The sequence below is a fragment of the Vidua macroura genome, chromosome 9 (assembly GCF_024509145.1).
Source record: "Vidua macroura isolate BioBank_ID:100142 chromosome 9, ASM2450914v1, whole genome shotgun sequence".
NCBI lineage: Eukaryota > Metazoa > Chordata > Aves > Passeriformes > Viduidae > Vidua > Vidua macroura.
In genome coordinates, this window is record NC_071579.1 from 5,083,238 (window position 1) to 5,100,299 (window position 17,062).

The window sequence follows — 17,062 nt, forward strand, 5'->3', positions numbered from 1 at the left end:
TCCTTCTTTCTGGCTACCGAGCATATTTTACCAATTGTTTAGTATGTCTGAAGCTGACTGCAGGCAATTCCTGCAGTTCTTCAGTAGAGCACATAACAACAACTGACAAGTGTGGTCCTTGATGAGTTACACTGCCTAACATGGTTTTTACTACAAAAACATTCCACAATATTCAGCAAAACCATGCATTTCTTTGAAGAGTCAACTTCCATGAATAAACAAGGCACCAAATGTTGGAATCAATGGTGTATCAATGAGATTAGTGTCAAAACCAAGAGTGCTTTTTTAGCAGCCTATACATTCTAACAGGAGCAACTTCAAAAGCCAGATCAGGAAAATTTCAACCACAAAAAAAAAAAAAAAAAATCCCAAATCCTTGACCAAACCTCCCTGGATCTCAATAGATGGTACAGTCACAAAGAGTTTGTAGTGTAACATTTTCTCTTCAGTCCAGCGCAGAATCAGGCAAGTGTCCAAAACCCAAAGCCAGACAAGCATTTCAATTAATAGATTAAGAAATAGTCTAAGTGTTGTCAGTGAAAAGTAATAGGATTTGATCAGATCCTCAATGAGAGCAATCATGAAAAGTGAGAAAGTACACAGGAATTGATAGGGAAAAAAACCCTGAAAAGTTGAGAGGTTTGGTCTGAGTTTCAGATGATTAACAAAGATCTCTGTAAGTCTGAGACTGGCTACAGAGATTAATTCTGCACGACAGCTTGTAAGTTTGAGACATTATTAAACATTTACAAGAGGAAAGATGAGACTAATAGAATTACTTCATCTGAAAGAGAAAATATAGCATTACTTAAAAAGATCATCACAGTTTTGAGACATGATTGGGTAACTCCATAGCTGGACTCCTCCAGCTTTAATTGTGGAGAAAGGTTCTGTTCTTCTTTTAATAGTTGATTTTATACAGAGAAATTGTTGAGTAAAAAAAGCATAAATCTCAAATATACTACCTAAAAATCATGCCAAATAGAGAGTTAAAGAACCAATTTTTTACAGAATAATTGTTTGGAATTTTTAAAAGTTTGCCTAGAATCACCTTAAAAAGGTATCTATGCTGACAAGAGGCTTCTATTTCTAGGGACAAAAATATCTATGTGAAGCATAAGACACTCAACTAACACAGAAGGAAATTACATCTAATTACTAGTCCAGAAATCCTGTATAGCAAGCCTTTAACCTGTAATTATGATTCTGTCTTTATATAAAAGACAGCCAGCAGTTCTGGGGAAAATGTGCACTTTTCATCGATTGCTGCTATTTAAAACAGAGTATTTCTTCAATAGTGGTTTGGTCTCTGCATATCCTGTAGATAAAGTATCTGCTAAAAGGAGTTCCTTAAGTTGTCAAGTAATCAGCTGTGATCCAAAATAAAAGCGATGTGCCAGAACATTTAATCCCACAGACTTTCTAAAATGTGTACATGTAGTAGTGCTGGAAAAAAATAACTCACATGATTGAATCTTCTGGTGAAAGCAACAGCATTCGGTGCAGAACTGTATTTCTCTTTTTTATTCCAGCCACAGCTTGCCAGCTCCTAGGAGAACAAGGATGAAAATTCACTTCTTTAATTTAGTGCATAACACATGTTCAGAGCCAAAGGCATATAGAGACACAAATCTTGTAAGTCTTAAAATAACAGAGCAACAACACATTGAAGTAATACAATTACACTTGTTCTGATTCCTTCTGAAAATTGAGATTCCACAAGTGTAATTTCTGAATTGTGTTGAGTTATTATTATTACAATTCATCTTTTGCTGAATTAGAGCTTTCCTAATTTTGTTACCACAGAAGATCCTGCTTCAAACATAAATCTCAGCTAGAGAACCAAATGTCCTTTTGTTTTTAATCACTTTCTGAAGATATTTATAGAGATGATAAACCTAGTTAACTCAATCTAAGACATATTTTTAACTTGGCATGTTGCATTAAAGAAATACCAAAAAAGTGTCATCATTTGCAATAGCAATAAAACACTATTTTCAGTTTTCCCTTCCAAAAGAGCCTATTTTGGGAAACTGCATCATCTTGTTATTCACTATCACTTAATTTCAACAAAGAAGTTTTCATTAAAATAATAAATAACTAAATGTACCAAAAAGAGCTCTTCCATTTGTATACAACAGCACATGAATACATGCAAAGACAACATTCAGCACACAACCTGCTCCACACAGTGCTACCAAGAAAAATAATCCAAATAGACACAGCTTAATTATTCAAGTGGCATAATAGCAAAGTACAGCCCTTTCTTTTTACTTATTCATGTCTTCCTTCCAGATCATCCACTCTGAAGTGCTCTCAGTTTTATTACCATGCTGAAAGATCCTCACCGAAGCCAGATTCATACTACACATCCAGCTACCACATAACTTAGATGACTCAACATGTAACCAATAATTGTGCCATTTAAGACACAGTTTAAAAGAATTTGGTATATGGTTAGTCTATTTTTTTTTTTACTTTTTTAACTACTTAGCATCTTTCCTACAAATGTTCCAAAACAACTAAAGAATCTCATGCCAGTTAAGAGGGACCCTGAATTCTTCTACTTGAAGTTTGTGTGCTGGTTTTTGTTAGAGAAGACCCAGAGATTCTTGGCCAGGCACTGGAAATAATGCGGAATTCCTGGCTTTGTATTTAGAGCTAGTCCTTCGAATTTCACTAGAAAGTCATGTCACCTAAATCTACACTGGAAAATCTGCCATGTTCAGCACAGGAAAGCACAGGAAAGCACAGGAAAGCACCTGTCCTTACACCTCCACTTCAATGAGTATGCATGAGACAACCACACAGCCCTGAATTACTCCTGTTCCAAAGGAGAGCAGGCTACTGGAGAGGGGAGCCATTCAAGAAACTCTTCATTCAAGAGACTCTTGATTAAATTCTCTACCCCTCAGCATCTCTAGTTTCCACTAGAATCACAGCTCTGCACTTGGACTAACACAAGGGAATTCATTCACTGGCATCTGATAACCCTTCCTTAGCAGTGGGAAAAAATTAGTTATCACCTCAGGTTGAGGGAAAATATGGGAAATTTCTTACAAATTCAGCCCATTTCCTTCAATTGCAATTCTCATCAGAGAGTGGAAAACTCAAAATGATTCTAGGCAGAAGCTCCCCACTGCCCTGGCCCTGTACATCTGAGGGCCCACAGGGTACAGACATCAGTGGCAACAGGTTTGAGAATACTGCAAAACAAAAGATCCTGCTCCTGCCTGGGAAGACACACATCCAAAGCTTTTTCCAGAGGTGTTGAGGCACAGTCACACAGGCCTTCAGGACCTGTGCCATCAGTTCAGATTCTTCAACAGCTTAGGGTGACATCCACACTCACCTGTGCGACCTCACTGCCCTCAGCACTGCCTGAAGATGCCACCAGTAGAAGAGCAGCCACCAAGGTGTTTGCCCTCCCTGGATTTGGCCTGGAGCAGTCCCAACAAGGACACATCTGACTGCACTCACAATGGCAATAAAACACTCACACACCACACTGGAACTGAGAAATCACTCTTATCCTTCTATAAAAATACTCACTTCTCTGCTAAATTGGCTGTGCTGCCTATTTCTTACTTTATTTCTTGATCTTCCTCTAGGATTCTACTTTTTCCACCAGAAGTTTCAAACCTGAAGTATTCCCCAGGATTATTTCCTTAGTCTGCCAGTCAGCTCAGGAACAGGAGCTACATCATTACAACCACCAATTTCTTAGTTAATGTGGTACATTTAAACTGATCTGAAAAACTGAAAGACATAGGATCAAGAAAACAAAAACTGAACTTTCTCTGCAACTTGTTCTGGTTTTGAATACATAGCATTTTATTTTCCTTAACAAAATACTGTGGGAATATTTAAATTATAACCTGTACTACACAGCAGAGAGCGAGATTGTGTTTCTCACAAAAACCTTTATCTAGGTCAAACGGAAAGTTTCAAAAAGAGGAGAGAAGAAGCACGGATTAATAGTGGAATCATTCTACAACTTCAGAGTAAGGAGAGATTAAGAATACTCAGTAAGTGATTTTTTTTTCACTGCCTAGTTTGGTGAAGCAGAGGGGACAAAGAGGTTAAAGACAATAACTCAGTAGAGATTTTCAATATGAACACATGGGCAAATAATTCTGGATGACGTACCAAAACATGTAAAGCAAGTAATCAGATTTTCCAAAAAAAGCAAGCTGATGTGTTCAGCAAGGGGTCATGTGGCTGTTATTTAATGTTAGCACAACTACCAACAGCACAGCCAAGCAAGTTTAAGACTCCCTTCTTTTACAGTAAAGCAGAGCTTTACAGTCACTGTTCTCTAGAAAGCCACAACCACTACAAGAGAGAGAACAAAAACCAATATACCACTTGCCATTCCCAGGGAAGAGAAGGAAATCTTATGACTTACTGGGGGAACTCTGTAATTTTTTTACCCCTAAAAATTAAAATGCAAATTGGCTGACTTCATACAGATAGATATTTATGTCAGAGAGGCGTGTTCTTTATAATCTTTATTTCTTATACTGCAGCCCATTAACTATTAATTAACAAACAACCAGTAATTCCTTCTCCTTTCTCAGAAGTAACTCGCAGGTGTTTTTAATGAAGAAGGAAGGTGGTTTCCAGAATCTAGGAGTGAGACAGCCTGCATACAGCTCAGGCAGAGGATCATGTCACTAAAGATTATCTAACCATGGTAATGGTTCAAGTCCCTGCTTCTGGCCTACCCCAAATGTAAAGGGATTCGCCACTTCCCCTAATCCCACATTCTGTGGGCAGCACTAAGCTTCCAGTCTATTTTGCCAACAAGCATGAAACGGTGAGTTGTAGTGGGCAGCATACAGGAACCTGAGCACACATGTGAAGCACAGTATTGCTAAGAAATTTGAATATAAACAGAAATAATTTACAGATAGAAGCAAAAGGCTGCTGAAGCATGTATGTGTGCTGTAAGCATGTTCATTGATTTTGCTGCTAAAAGAAAAACTACTACATATTGCTTTGGAAAGTGTTATTCGGCTCTGTTTTTTGTTAAGATAACCAAGATGAAATTCTGGTATTGCTTTTTATTAAAAAAAAACAAAACTGTAATAATTCAATAAATATTTTAACAAAATGAGGAAGGTATGGCACAATAATTTAAAAGATATTTAGAGAATACTGCTCACACAGCCTAAAGATGAAAATTCATCTCCAGCAATTTAAAAAATTAAGCATCTCTGAGTACATCTTTCAGAAACTTTACTTGAGAAAATAAATGAACACACATTAAAGGCTAAAAGATTTCATTCAGATACCATTCTGCAGAGTCTGGAAAGTTCCCTTTCCACTCTGCAAAGGGAAATTCACAACCCATGTAACAAAGATTTGCTGGTGAATTACAAATTTCAATAAACACCCTGTTTTTAAATCACAGCACACTGTGGAAAAACATTGCTCATCATCTCCCACTATGCATACAGTTGAGAGCTGTGAAATTTGGTATCAGTATTTAGAATGAAAAACCCCACGTCTATCAATGCCTTTCAGTCACTCATTGAAGAGTCAGTTTAGGAGCCCTTTTATACAGGTGAAATCAGCTCAATGGTGTTTTGTTTTTTAATTAGAAACTCCACAATGCTTGACTGTACATGCCAAGGGATGGATAATGATTTACAAGTTGAATCAAGACATGGATACACACAGGCTGGTAGAAGCTTGAAGGAAGCTCAGAAATCTACCCCACTTCATTAACCTGCTGTCAAGATGCCTTGAGGTAAACTAAGCCTTCCACGTCTGATATTCCCTTCTGCAAACCAGGAGAAAAGCAATTTAATTGTGTTTAGCCTTTTCTGATGTGAGAGCTGATCTTTACAACCCTTTTCCTTAGGGGATGAACAGAGTTTAGAGACACATCAGCCACTAGCCTCTGTGTACAGCAAAGGAGCACCGATGCACAGGTAATACCTGCACGCTGTCAGAGCCTTCAGCTGCTTGTGTGTAAACACTCCAAAGAGTCAAAGACCCACCCTTCCTCATGGATATTTTCCGGTGAAGGCATCACACCAATTTTTCTTATTATTTTTTTTTATTCTTATAAATAATTACTTTACAGATGTATTTGCCTACACTCTCAGATGTTTTCTGAATAGCCTTGGAGTGCCTTTAACAGGCAGAATATGTTTATCCTGATCTTCTAATAGGATTTCTCTTTTTTTAAAGCTCTTCTCCAAAGCTTTAAAGCATTTTGCCCTTTTATCTGACTCTCTTAAATGTTTTCCTCATAGGTATGTCTGTGTACTATTTCTGCTAATGTTAAGTACTGCTGTGATGTAGGTTCAAAACAGACCAAATGGAAAGCTCTCTTTAAACCAACAAAACAAAGGATTAAACCAACAAAAACTCCAAAAACCAACAAACTAAGAAATTAACAAAAAATCACACACAGATCCACAAGTGCTGGGAAATACCTTGCTGAAATACTATGAAAGCTGAATCATGACATCTTCAAGTACAGCTCAAACAGCAGCCTTCAAAAGAATTCCCAGGTACACAAATGATGAAATCAATAATCACAGCCAAGAGATTGAGCTGGTTTCTCCACTTGAAGCAAAATATTCTTCAGCAGTCACGAGAGTGAAAGAACAAACCTGATGCCAGTGAAATAGTTTGTGATGGACTGAAGTGACTGATGACCTGAGATAGACTTCCACAGTACTGATAAAATGCACAATAAACTGAAAAATAAACCCTCAAAGTACAAAACAATGCCCACAGGAAAATGCTGATAGTTCAGAAATGAAGAGAAACGAATTCATCATTTATTATAGTCACTGTGAAGATGCTGAAATGAGCTCAAGTCAGCTAAAATCTGAAAGGAATATGGCATTACATAAAAACAAATGAGAGAACACAAATCATCAATGTATTATCCCAACAGATCACACACATCTTGAATACCACTACAACCATTTTCATTTTGCCAAAGGAGAAGTGAAGCAGTTATGGAAACACGTAACAGTAGCTGAAACCTAAAACATTATGATCAGAATTATCAAATCAGGATGTTTGTAATTCAGAAACACTAAATCCCACATGCTTCATCTCCAGCACAAGCTGAATTAAATACCAATATCAGTCGCAAACAGGCTATTAGCTCCAGATATTTTTCTGTTGAAAAACCATCTACTTCAGAAATGTATGAATTGGGACAAAAATTAAGATTTATAGACATATACTTGGCAATTCCAGAATTTATACTCTGGCATCACTTTTCTTATTTAAACTGAAAAACAAAGCTAACAAAATACTTACCTCTGGCTGAATTGCTTTAAATACAGGCACATCCATTAGTGTTATTTGACCCTGTAATAAAAATTTCAAAAAAACATACGTTAAGATCAAAATCAACCCTTACCCCTGCATTCCAACCTTGCATTGCAACCTGAACCCTTGCATTCCATTTAGGTGTGTGCTGCTTAAGAACTGCATTTATTCTGTTTCCTTTTCTTATTTGGCTTTCATTTGATAGCCAGTTTCAGACCTTTCAGCTTCTACCACAGGGTTATCCTGCAAAACCAAAGAAAAATGTGCTTCCAGCTTTACATGCACAAATAATAAAAAAATTATTCTCAGGAGCATAGTCCTGTTGTTACATAGGCTTGAACTCAGAAACACAATATAAGAGCCTCCCCAGAAAGACAAGGAAGTGACTGCAGTTGCTCAAGGGTAGCTTCTCTCCAAACTCTGAATGTTAGTCCAGCTACACAATTCTACTGAAACATCCCTAAAACTTTTCAATCATTATTGAACCATATTTGAGTAACAAAGCAAAGCAATTGTTCAGTTGCTCAGCAACAGTTAAAATTCAACATAGTCATCTCTTTTCCAGCAAGACAGAGTCAATAAGTGCATTTTCATTCTGGGATGCTTGCTTAGCTTTGAAAAGAGTAAATTCAAAGACCAGGTTTTGCATTTTGAAATATATTCACAGAGCCTCATTTTTAAGTTTATTAATCCTGCACATTTTAGGATTGCTGTCAGCCTATGCATCTAGGAGAAAAAGACCATTTCTTTCAAAGGTAGCCCAGAAATACCAGTGCTATCCAAGTTAGGTATTACAAATTTTCTTTTAATAATGAATCCAGGGACCTTGTTCTGTTCCCTCAGCTGTCTGCTACATGGCTTTATTCCCATTTCCTTGAAAACTGTAGTGCCCCATATATACACTCCAAGGTACACACTGACAGCTTTGTGACTCTCACAAATTGCAACTGCCACTGGATGCCACCATGGATGGTGGAACAGCTCCTCAGAGAAAGCCAACCTTGCAGGAAAATTTTAACTAAGATGCTCTAGGTGAAACTAGAGCAACTACAGAGATATATACTTGCTCTAATGAGGCAAGATGTGTTTTGCAAAGACAACGCAATCTATACTTGGTAGCACATCTTGACCTCTAAATGCATTTTTAGATAGGAATTCTGACAATCAATGATAAACATACAAAAATTATATATATAATTTGTCTGTAACCAACACTCTGACACAATCATCTGGTATTCTGCAGTACAACACCAGAGAAGTAACAACCCTTTTATATGTTTCACTTTTACACACTTTCCTGGTCTCTGCTCTAGTGGGCTGCTCCTTCCCCCAAACACCTCCACATGGGGCTGGAATGTCGATGTGCTGCAGGGGCAGGAAGCCTGCAGAGGGATCTGGACAGGCTGGATCAATGGCCAGTGGCATGAGGGTCAACAAGGCCAAGGGCTGGGTCCTGCCCTTGGATCACAACCACCCCAGGCAGAGCTACAGCCTGTGAGGAGAGTGGCTGGAAAGTGAGAAACCCAGTCCTGGAACAGCAGCCACAGAACTCCATCTCCAGCCTCCCATTTGTGTGCTTAAGTCCATCAAGCTTTCTCAGAAATGTGTTATTTTTGGTGAACATGTGGCTGAGTGGGTGCATCATTATGCTTCTCAGTAAAGCAAATTAATAGGAAAATGGGTTGGGTTTGGGAAGGTGAAATGAAAAGAATGGGAAGTTCAATAAAATTCAAGTAGAAGGCACATTAAAAGATTCTTACAAAAGACATGGGCAATTTCAATAGTTTTTAACATTTCACTGCAAATCCTCACTGCAACAAGATTACAGTAACAGCACAATAAAAATAAGCCAGGAAAATGATTATTTGTTCACACTGAAGCAAAAAGACTTAAAAATAAATGTCTTTCTTGCTAGCCCTCCAGAATCTGTCCTCTTCATCAGCCTCAACTGCCTTAGCTAAATTTGACTTGCTTCAGTAGTGACTCCTAAACAAATTACTACTTTAAGATGGCATCAATACAAAATACTTATGAAATAAAAAGTATTATTAGAACTTCACACCAGAATTCATATATCAAAATAAATGCATACATTTTAAACAGGGATATTAAAAAGGACATTTTAACACTGAAAAAACACGCAAGTGTTAGGGTTCAGGAGTAGTGGTCGCTATTAAAAATATTTGAAATTGCTATTAAGTACATTACAGTATTTTAAAAAGTCTGACAATTAAAAAACCTCTGGAACTTTTGACAGAGAAACCTCTTCTAGTACCATGTTGATATTAGGCTGATGATATTCTTGCTTGGTTGACACATTTTTGCTTTTATTAAAACCTTAAGTAATACTGTATCACAGAACCACTTGTTCAAGAAACATCCCTTATTGCAGTTCCTTTCTTAGAGAGCTTGAAATTTCCATTACAAGTTCCCAGGGGCTTAGTAAATTGCTCATAATTCAAAGGAATCAAGCCACTAAGAGCTGAATATCTAAGCTGATTGCTAAAAAGCCATTTGAGTTTGTAGATATGACAGTAACGCACATTAGAAGTCTAAAACTACATTTAACAAAATAGATTTTTTGAAACATTAACTTGTTCACATTTATAAGTCTGTATTTATAAGTCTTACAACTGGATTTTTGTTCTTTTAAAACGTGCTCGCTCACTGCTAAGTAAAAAAAGCCGACTGAAAGGCTGGCAGTCTAATTAATAGCACTTGAAATGACAAAGCTTCAAAAAGAATTTCTGAGTTTTATGTTATGTGTCATTGCTCAACTCTAACAGCAACAAAAAACTTCTGCCTTGACCATCTCAAGGGGAATCTGAACCCCAATAAATAAAGCCCCTAGTTTGGTTTCTGCAAGTGAGAGAGATACAATGCACTAACTTTTCTCACTCCAGCTCTTTAACCCAGCCAATACAAATTCTTGGAGAGCTTCCCTCTCCCAAGTGTGGTTTAATGTTTTAATATTCAAACCAAAAATTATAAGTGTTCTAATCAACTTGTTACATGAAGCACGCCAACCATAACTTTTCTGGTTTTGGAGCTGCCAGCTGCACAGATTTAAAAAAAATAAAAATAATTACATGTGCAATACAAAATTGTGAACTTGTCCTTACTTATCATTTAAATAAGCATTCTGATTATGCAGAGATAGGGAAACTTGGTATTTTCTCTCTTTCCAGAAGTGATATCTCTACCAAGTTCATTTAGATAGTAAAGTATTTCATCATTGCACAGGGCGAGTTGAATGGAGGTTTTGTTTCTGTTTGCCCTAGATCCTAGATAACAGTTCTAGAATATGAGTGGAAAAGGTATGTTTTTAATATATCACAATTATATTTCCCAATTCTTAACCACTTGAAGAGCTGAAGAAGGCAAAACCATATTTTAAAAGCAGTGCATGATAATTTTCCAATTCACACACTGAAATGGCTGCTGGAAGACACTTTCCCCACCTCTTCACAGCCACAGGAGTTTTACATGTATAGAAAAGACCTTGCCTGGGGAGTCTAAAACAGCCAAGTGTAAAAATATTTTAGCTCTCATGGGTGTTGAGAAGTTGGACTTGTTAACAATTAAGTACTTCAAAATACTAAAATTATTACCACACAGCTTCATATAAAGAGGTTTTACCCCACTCTCGGGGAGGTCTGCCGGGTCAGAAATTTTATATTCAAACAACTCAGAACTACATTTCTGTGTGCTGCTTCTTTGAGGAATATGAAGAAGCTTAACGAAATAAAATTCAAAAATATTTCCTGATTCTTTCTCTTTTCTACGAGGACACAAAGATTACCCTCCTTCCACAAAAACCTGTAACTTAAGATCTTCTAGTTCCAATTAAGACCACTGCATTAATCTCCTCTCCACATTTCTATATCAAAGTTCTCATTGGACCTGGGCGATATTCTCACCTTTTTAGTTCTTCTCAAGCATGAACTCTTTCTATCAGGCCACTTGCTGTATGTACTGTAAGTTTTCCTGCCATGTACCTGCCCTAAGGACAGGGCACTTTCCCCACTGCTCCCTCCCAGACAAAAAGCCCTCAGTGTAAAAAGAAATTCAGTTTCTGTTTGAGATGAAAAAAGTCAAACGTCTGCATTCTGGTCATTGAAGAATACTGCCATCACCTGATCTTCCTTGAAGCCATGTTGGTTGAAGCAGCACTTCATAAATTGTTCCTTAATCTGAATTTCTAGAAGGAATTATATTTAAGCCTTCCAACTTGGCTTAGTGTTGTCTCTCTAGGCTGCCAGGATATTTTCCTCACTGAAAAAATAGCTAAGCCTCTGTTAAGCACAGCATCAGTAGGAGAATAATTCTGCTGTCCAGAATGAACACCAGGGGATTCCAGTTCCTGTGTTGAAGCTCTACTTGTTTTCTCACAAAGTCTACTCCAAAACTTTTATCATTAATAGTTCCTCCACACGCTGTAATTAAGTCGCTTCTTCTTGCTCTCATTGGGAACATATTTACTCTAATATTCTTCTGCAAAGAAAAGCTAACAGGATGTAGATAATCTGATATTTCGCTGTCATAAGAACTCCTCCTCGTTTCATCAAAGCCATTTTAAAATAAATTCTATTTGCACATTGTTTCCAAAAATAAGCAGTATTTTCTTCCAACATCCATTTGACAAAACTTCACAGGAATTAAAAATAAAGAAATACACATACATTTTAGCATGAGCTTACTCCATAGCACTTCCAGGGACTAGGGCAAAGAATAAAGAATCCTTCTTAGATAACTAAGTGAAAAAAAAAAAAAAGCAATGGATTTATACAGCTGCACTTCCCTTAATTCTACCTCAAATATTTACACCACCATGGCTAAGTCGAAGTATAAAATGGAAAAGTGAGTCAAAAAGTAATAAACAGTCTAATAATTAAACAGTAGCTGTCTAAGGAATAAGAATTTACTGTAAAGCAAAAAATAAATATTTCCTCAACCTGAGGTTGGCCAGCACCTTAATTTGGAGCTCATGTCCCCAAGCATTCTCCTTCTTTCCTTCAGCCTCACCAACCTCCCCTTTCCACTGCCACTGCACCACAAGCAGATCCCTCCCCCACAAATTGTGCCCTGTGTGCTCAAAACCACACTTCTCCCTGGGATGAAAATGGGGAGCATTCACTGCTTCCACGCTGACCCTGGACACACAACGGCCCCCCCCAGCAGGGCCAGACACCACGGGGCAAGCCTGGCACCAGCCTGGCTGTGGCTTCCAGCCCAGGAATAAAGAACTGAGCAGTGACCAGCCTAAAAGCAGGTCTTTAAATCAGAGATGGTCTCCTTACTAGTTACATCTACAAAGCTGACCATTGAATCCTTAAATGTGTCCTACTTCATACTCATTGAATGGGATTCTTCTTCCCCAAAATCTATGCAACACTCAGGTATTCAGTACACCCCCTGGAAGCTTTCTGTAAGCTGCAAGGTGATAAAGCAAACTATAAATTTACAACAGCAGCAGCAGGGCCTGAAGATCTCAACCGTTTCTGTAACTCAGCCCTTTCTAAAGCAGCCTTCAACCTTAGGAAGAATTAAAACCACCCAGCTGCTAACAAGGTTATAACTGACTCTTACACCTCTACTACAACAAGAATTTCCATTACTGTTTCGACTGCCCCCCTTGAAGGGCTAGAAGAATTTTGCTTATGAGACAAAGGACCATTACATGAAATAGCACTCCTCCTGTGTACTCAGGACAGTGTTAGATGACTGCCAAAGGGGAGAATATGGAAATAAAATCACCAAAAATATCTGCACTTGGGTTTCTCTTTGGCTTGGCAGCAGCTTCTTGAAAATACAGCATTATAAGCAATACCTTTTGTTGTCCAACTTGTCTCTTACCCACTAAACAGAGAGAGTTTTGAAATGATAATGATGTCTTTGAGACAGTGGAAACTGAAAATAGATCTGTGGCTCTCATTGGTACTGAAATCACTAGCATGGGTCTTATTTCTAGCATATCTCAAACTTAATTATCTTTCAGATTTTTGTTCTTCTTCCTCCGGCATAATTGTACTTCTCCCATGTGTGCACAGGGACCCGTTCTGATCAAAATGCAACAGATCACACAAGGTACAGGATGGTTCCTCACAATGTCTATGCTGACTTGATCAGTGAACTCTCACCTTTACACTACCTCTGTACAGGAACTCTTGTACAATGGAGCCAAGGTTTCCTAACCATTATTTAGACAGCTATCTAACTACCTCTTGTGAGCAACTTACTTTTATTGCTGTTTTACTGGCTTTTTCACATTATCTTTCCTCTCAATCAATAAGTGACTTAGGTAGCCCACAAATTACTTCATCAGTTTACCACTTCAAAATAAATTACATTATTTTAAACAGTATTCACTCAGCTGTCACAGAGATATGTCTGCAGCCTGCACTGCATCCATTTTATAAAAGCTATCACTAAATGAGAAGCTTTCTCATACTTTGAAAAAGCAACTGGCAGCACATCCATGTCCAACCCAAGAGGTACTACCCATGACCAAGAAACCTCACACACTTTTGCATGCTCAGGAATTTGGCCCTACTGCATCACTCTGGTGGCTTTCACATCCACACTGAAACCCAGATGAAGATTTTACACCTCTCTGTTACAGCAGGATCAAACCCAGGAAGGGTAAGGAAGTGGCCAAGAAAATAAAAACAAGGGTCAAGGATACTTTTCCTCCAGGGTACCTAAGCTTTTGACAAATTTATTTATTTCTACAACTTTTAGCAGGAATGATCAGAAAAAGACAGTATTCAAAGCAAAAAGGTGCTACTGGAAAAGCACCAAAAGATATGTGTGCCTGGGGAAACAAACATTAACAAAGAAGTGCAGCTGTGTAAAAAAAACACTGAAAAATAAATGAAATCAATTATTTCCTTGCCAAAGGACTGAATACTGATGATTTTGTTCAATTGCTCAGAATTCTACATGCAAGGTGTTTCATGTTGATTTACAGTAAATCAAATCTGGTATGAAGAACTAGATACTTTAAAAGGAAAAAGGTTAGAAGCAAAAATGTCTCTTTTGAGGGACTGAGAAAACAGCAAAAATATACTTAGTAATGGAAACCAAAAATACAAGCACAGCTTCATAACTGTAATGTGAAATGCTTAATTAAAAGATTCCTGTTGGTGAGTAGAACTCTACCCACTTTGAGGCATAACATGAAAACAGGAAAAACACTGGATTTGAATACAGATTTTTTTTTCTAACCAAGATTTGTTAAGTGGGTAACATTTAGAACACACAGAGTCAAAGGTTGCTACATTTGAGAGAAGAAGGATTAGATGGTAGAGCAAAAGAATTATGAAATGTGATTCTATGACAAGGCACCTCTGTATATTCTGCTGTCCAAGGGAGTGACAGCATCTCCACAGAGACTGACTGATCTATTCTGCTGCCCAACAGCATCTACCACTGGTAAATAGTAGAGCCATTCAACAAACTCATTTTGGCCTAAATGCATAATTCCACTGGAATTCATGTCCCTAGCCCCAGATTCCCCAAATACTTAGATTTACTTTATGTACAGGAATCATAAGTTAAAACTGGAAGGATAGCCAGCCCCAAAAAATATCTTCCCATGGAAAGTAGGCGATGCATTGCCCAGCTGTTCCTGACAACAGTGCAAGGAAGAGGCCCAAATCACATGACTTGAGTCTCAGTCAGGAATAGATCCCATAATTAATTATGATCCTTAGCCACGAAGAATTTAATGTGTTCATAATCTAGCTGCTTTAAATTTTCAGTGTTCTCATTAAAATCAATTGAGCCATTAATAATTAACTGAAATAGTTATTAACAATTACAAACCAGAACAAACTAAATGGGAATATTTTGTGACATGTATTACTCCATATCAATAATCTCCCCAGGACAACTCCTCATGAATCTCATCACTTGAATTGGAAGTACATTAAGAGCTTAGCAATCTTTCTAGTAACATACTTGAATCACTTAGAGGGACCATCTGTTGTCCTCACCTCTACAGGAAATAAAAACAAAACAATCAACCCAATGTTTTGGTTAAACATCTCATTATTCTGTGCAGCCAAAAGAAGAAAACTAGAAAAGCTTCCTAGGGCACGAACTAGCAGAGTGTAGAATTAAAATGGCTCCAAAAAAGCAAACATGTACAGATCAAGTATAGCCTTGCAACTAAAATATGCATGTCAGAATTAAGCTGTGTCACATAAATAACGAATCTCTGGTCTATGCCTCATATAAGAGTATGAAAAATATCTGGAGAGCAGAGCCCACTTAAAATGATCACTTAATTTCGAACAGAATAGAGACAATGAAGAACTAAAGAACACGATCTTTTCTGAAAACCCACGGATGACAGAAATTAGGCAAAAAAAGTGCAGAAATAGAGAAGCAGTGGAAAAGCTGCAAAGGAGATTCACACACAAAGTAATTAGAATTCCTGGACTTGCTTACCGCATATTCCTCTGGTGTAACCTTTAGAACATCAAATACCACTGCATCAAAGCTCTTCTTCAGTTCAGCTGAACCCTTGTCACTCAAGGACTCAGAGCTGCTACTCTTCTGCAGAAACAAAAAAAACCACTGAGGATGTTTTGGACCTATCTTCTTGTCTTCTCTTTTTTACACTCCCAAAAGCAAAATTTTGTCCAAACGTCATTGTTCACATAATTTTTCTATTGGGTAAATTATCAATTCAAATTCAGTCACAGAACAGACTTTTTCCTGATGTGGACTGCAAAAAAATCAGACCCTCAAAGTGACACCTGGATTTCTATGGATTTCCTTCTAGCTGAAGGAGGGCAGGGTTAGATGAGATATTAGGAAGAAGTTCTTTGCTCTGAGGATGGGAAGGGCCTGGCACAGGTTGCCCAGAAAATCTGCGGCTGCCCCATCCCTGGAAGTGTCCCAGGCCAGGCTGGATGGGGCTTGGAGCCACCTGGGATAGTGAAAGGTGACCCTTGCCCATGGCAGGGGGTGGCACTGCTTTACCAACCCTTCCAATGGCAATAATGCCATGATTTCAAAGGAATTCCTCAAAACACAGTAGTTATATTTCAATGCATAATTAAATTCCAATTTTATTGACAGGAAAGGTAATAACAGCAACTATGTCAACAAAAGCAATACAGTCACACTGAATGTCAAACAGAAAAAATACCACAAAGGTAAGGAAAAAGATAGGGTCTGCCCCAAGTGAATAGTTATCAATTTTCTTCCTCTTTCTCTTAAAAACATGGAAGCTTACAAAAATTACACTGATCTACAAGTGTTCCTGTTGAAGACATTTAGCGGAAGGAATTTTAGTGTTGTTTTTAAATTACAGTCATTCACATTTGCAAAAAATAGCAGATCCTAGGATATCATTCTATGAGCATTTATCTACAAAATAAAGGTTTTGCTTCCCTGCAAAATACAAATGTGGCTCAAAAAATAAACGCTTCATATTGGCTTCATATGTTTCATATACAGTTTTCAAATTAAAGCAATACATCTGTGTTATGAGCAATCACTTCCTCTATCAGAGATGCAGACCTATATTCTATTTATTCATTCCTGAAGCTGTGTCAGGGGAAGTTAGGCTTGGGTATCAGGAAAAGGCTCTTCCTCCAGAGGGTGGGTGGGCTCTGCCCAGGCGCCCCAGGGAATGGGCACAGTCCCGAGACTGCCAGAGCTCCAGGAAGGTTTGGGCAACACTCCCAGGGATGCACAGGCTGGGATTGTTGGGGTGGCCAACACAATCAAGGCCTCTTCTGAC

At 38.0% G+C, this 17,062-nt stretch overlaps 1 protein-coding gene across 3 annotated transcripts in view; it reads right to left on the reverse strand.

Moving 5' to 3' along the window:
* Positions 1–17,062, reverse strand: part of RALGPS2 (Ral GEF with PH domain and SH3 binding motif 2) — a 114,322-nt gene that overhangs the window by 72,730 nt on the left and 24,530 nt on the right. For all 3 annotated transcript variants that reach the window (XM_053984665.1, XM_053984666.1, XM_053984667.1), the window contains exons 3-5: positions 15,760–15,867; positions 7,294–7,344; positions 1,466–1,549 (exon numbers count right to left, since the gene is read on the reverse strand). In XM_053984665.1, the coding sequence (XP_053840640.1) occupies positions 1,466–1,549; positions 7,294–7,344; positions 15,760–15,867 (243 nt within the window). The remainder of the gene's footprint in view (positions 1–1,465; positions 1,550–7,293; positions 7,345–15,759; positions 15,868–17,062) is intronic.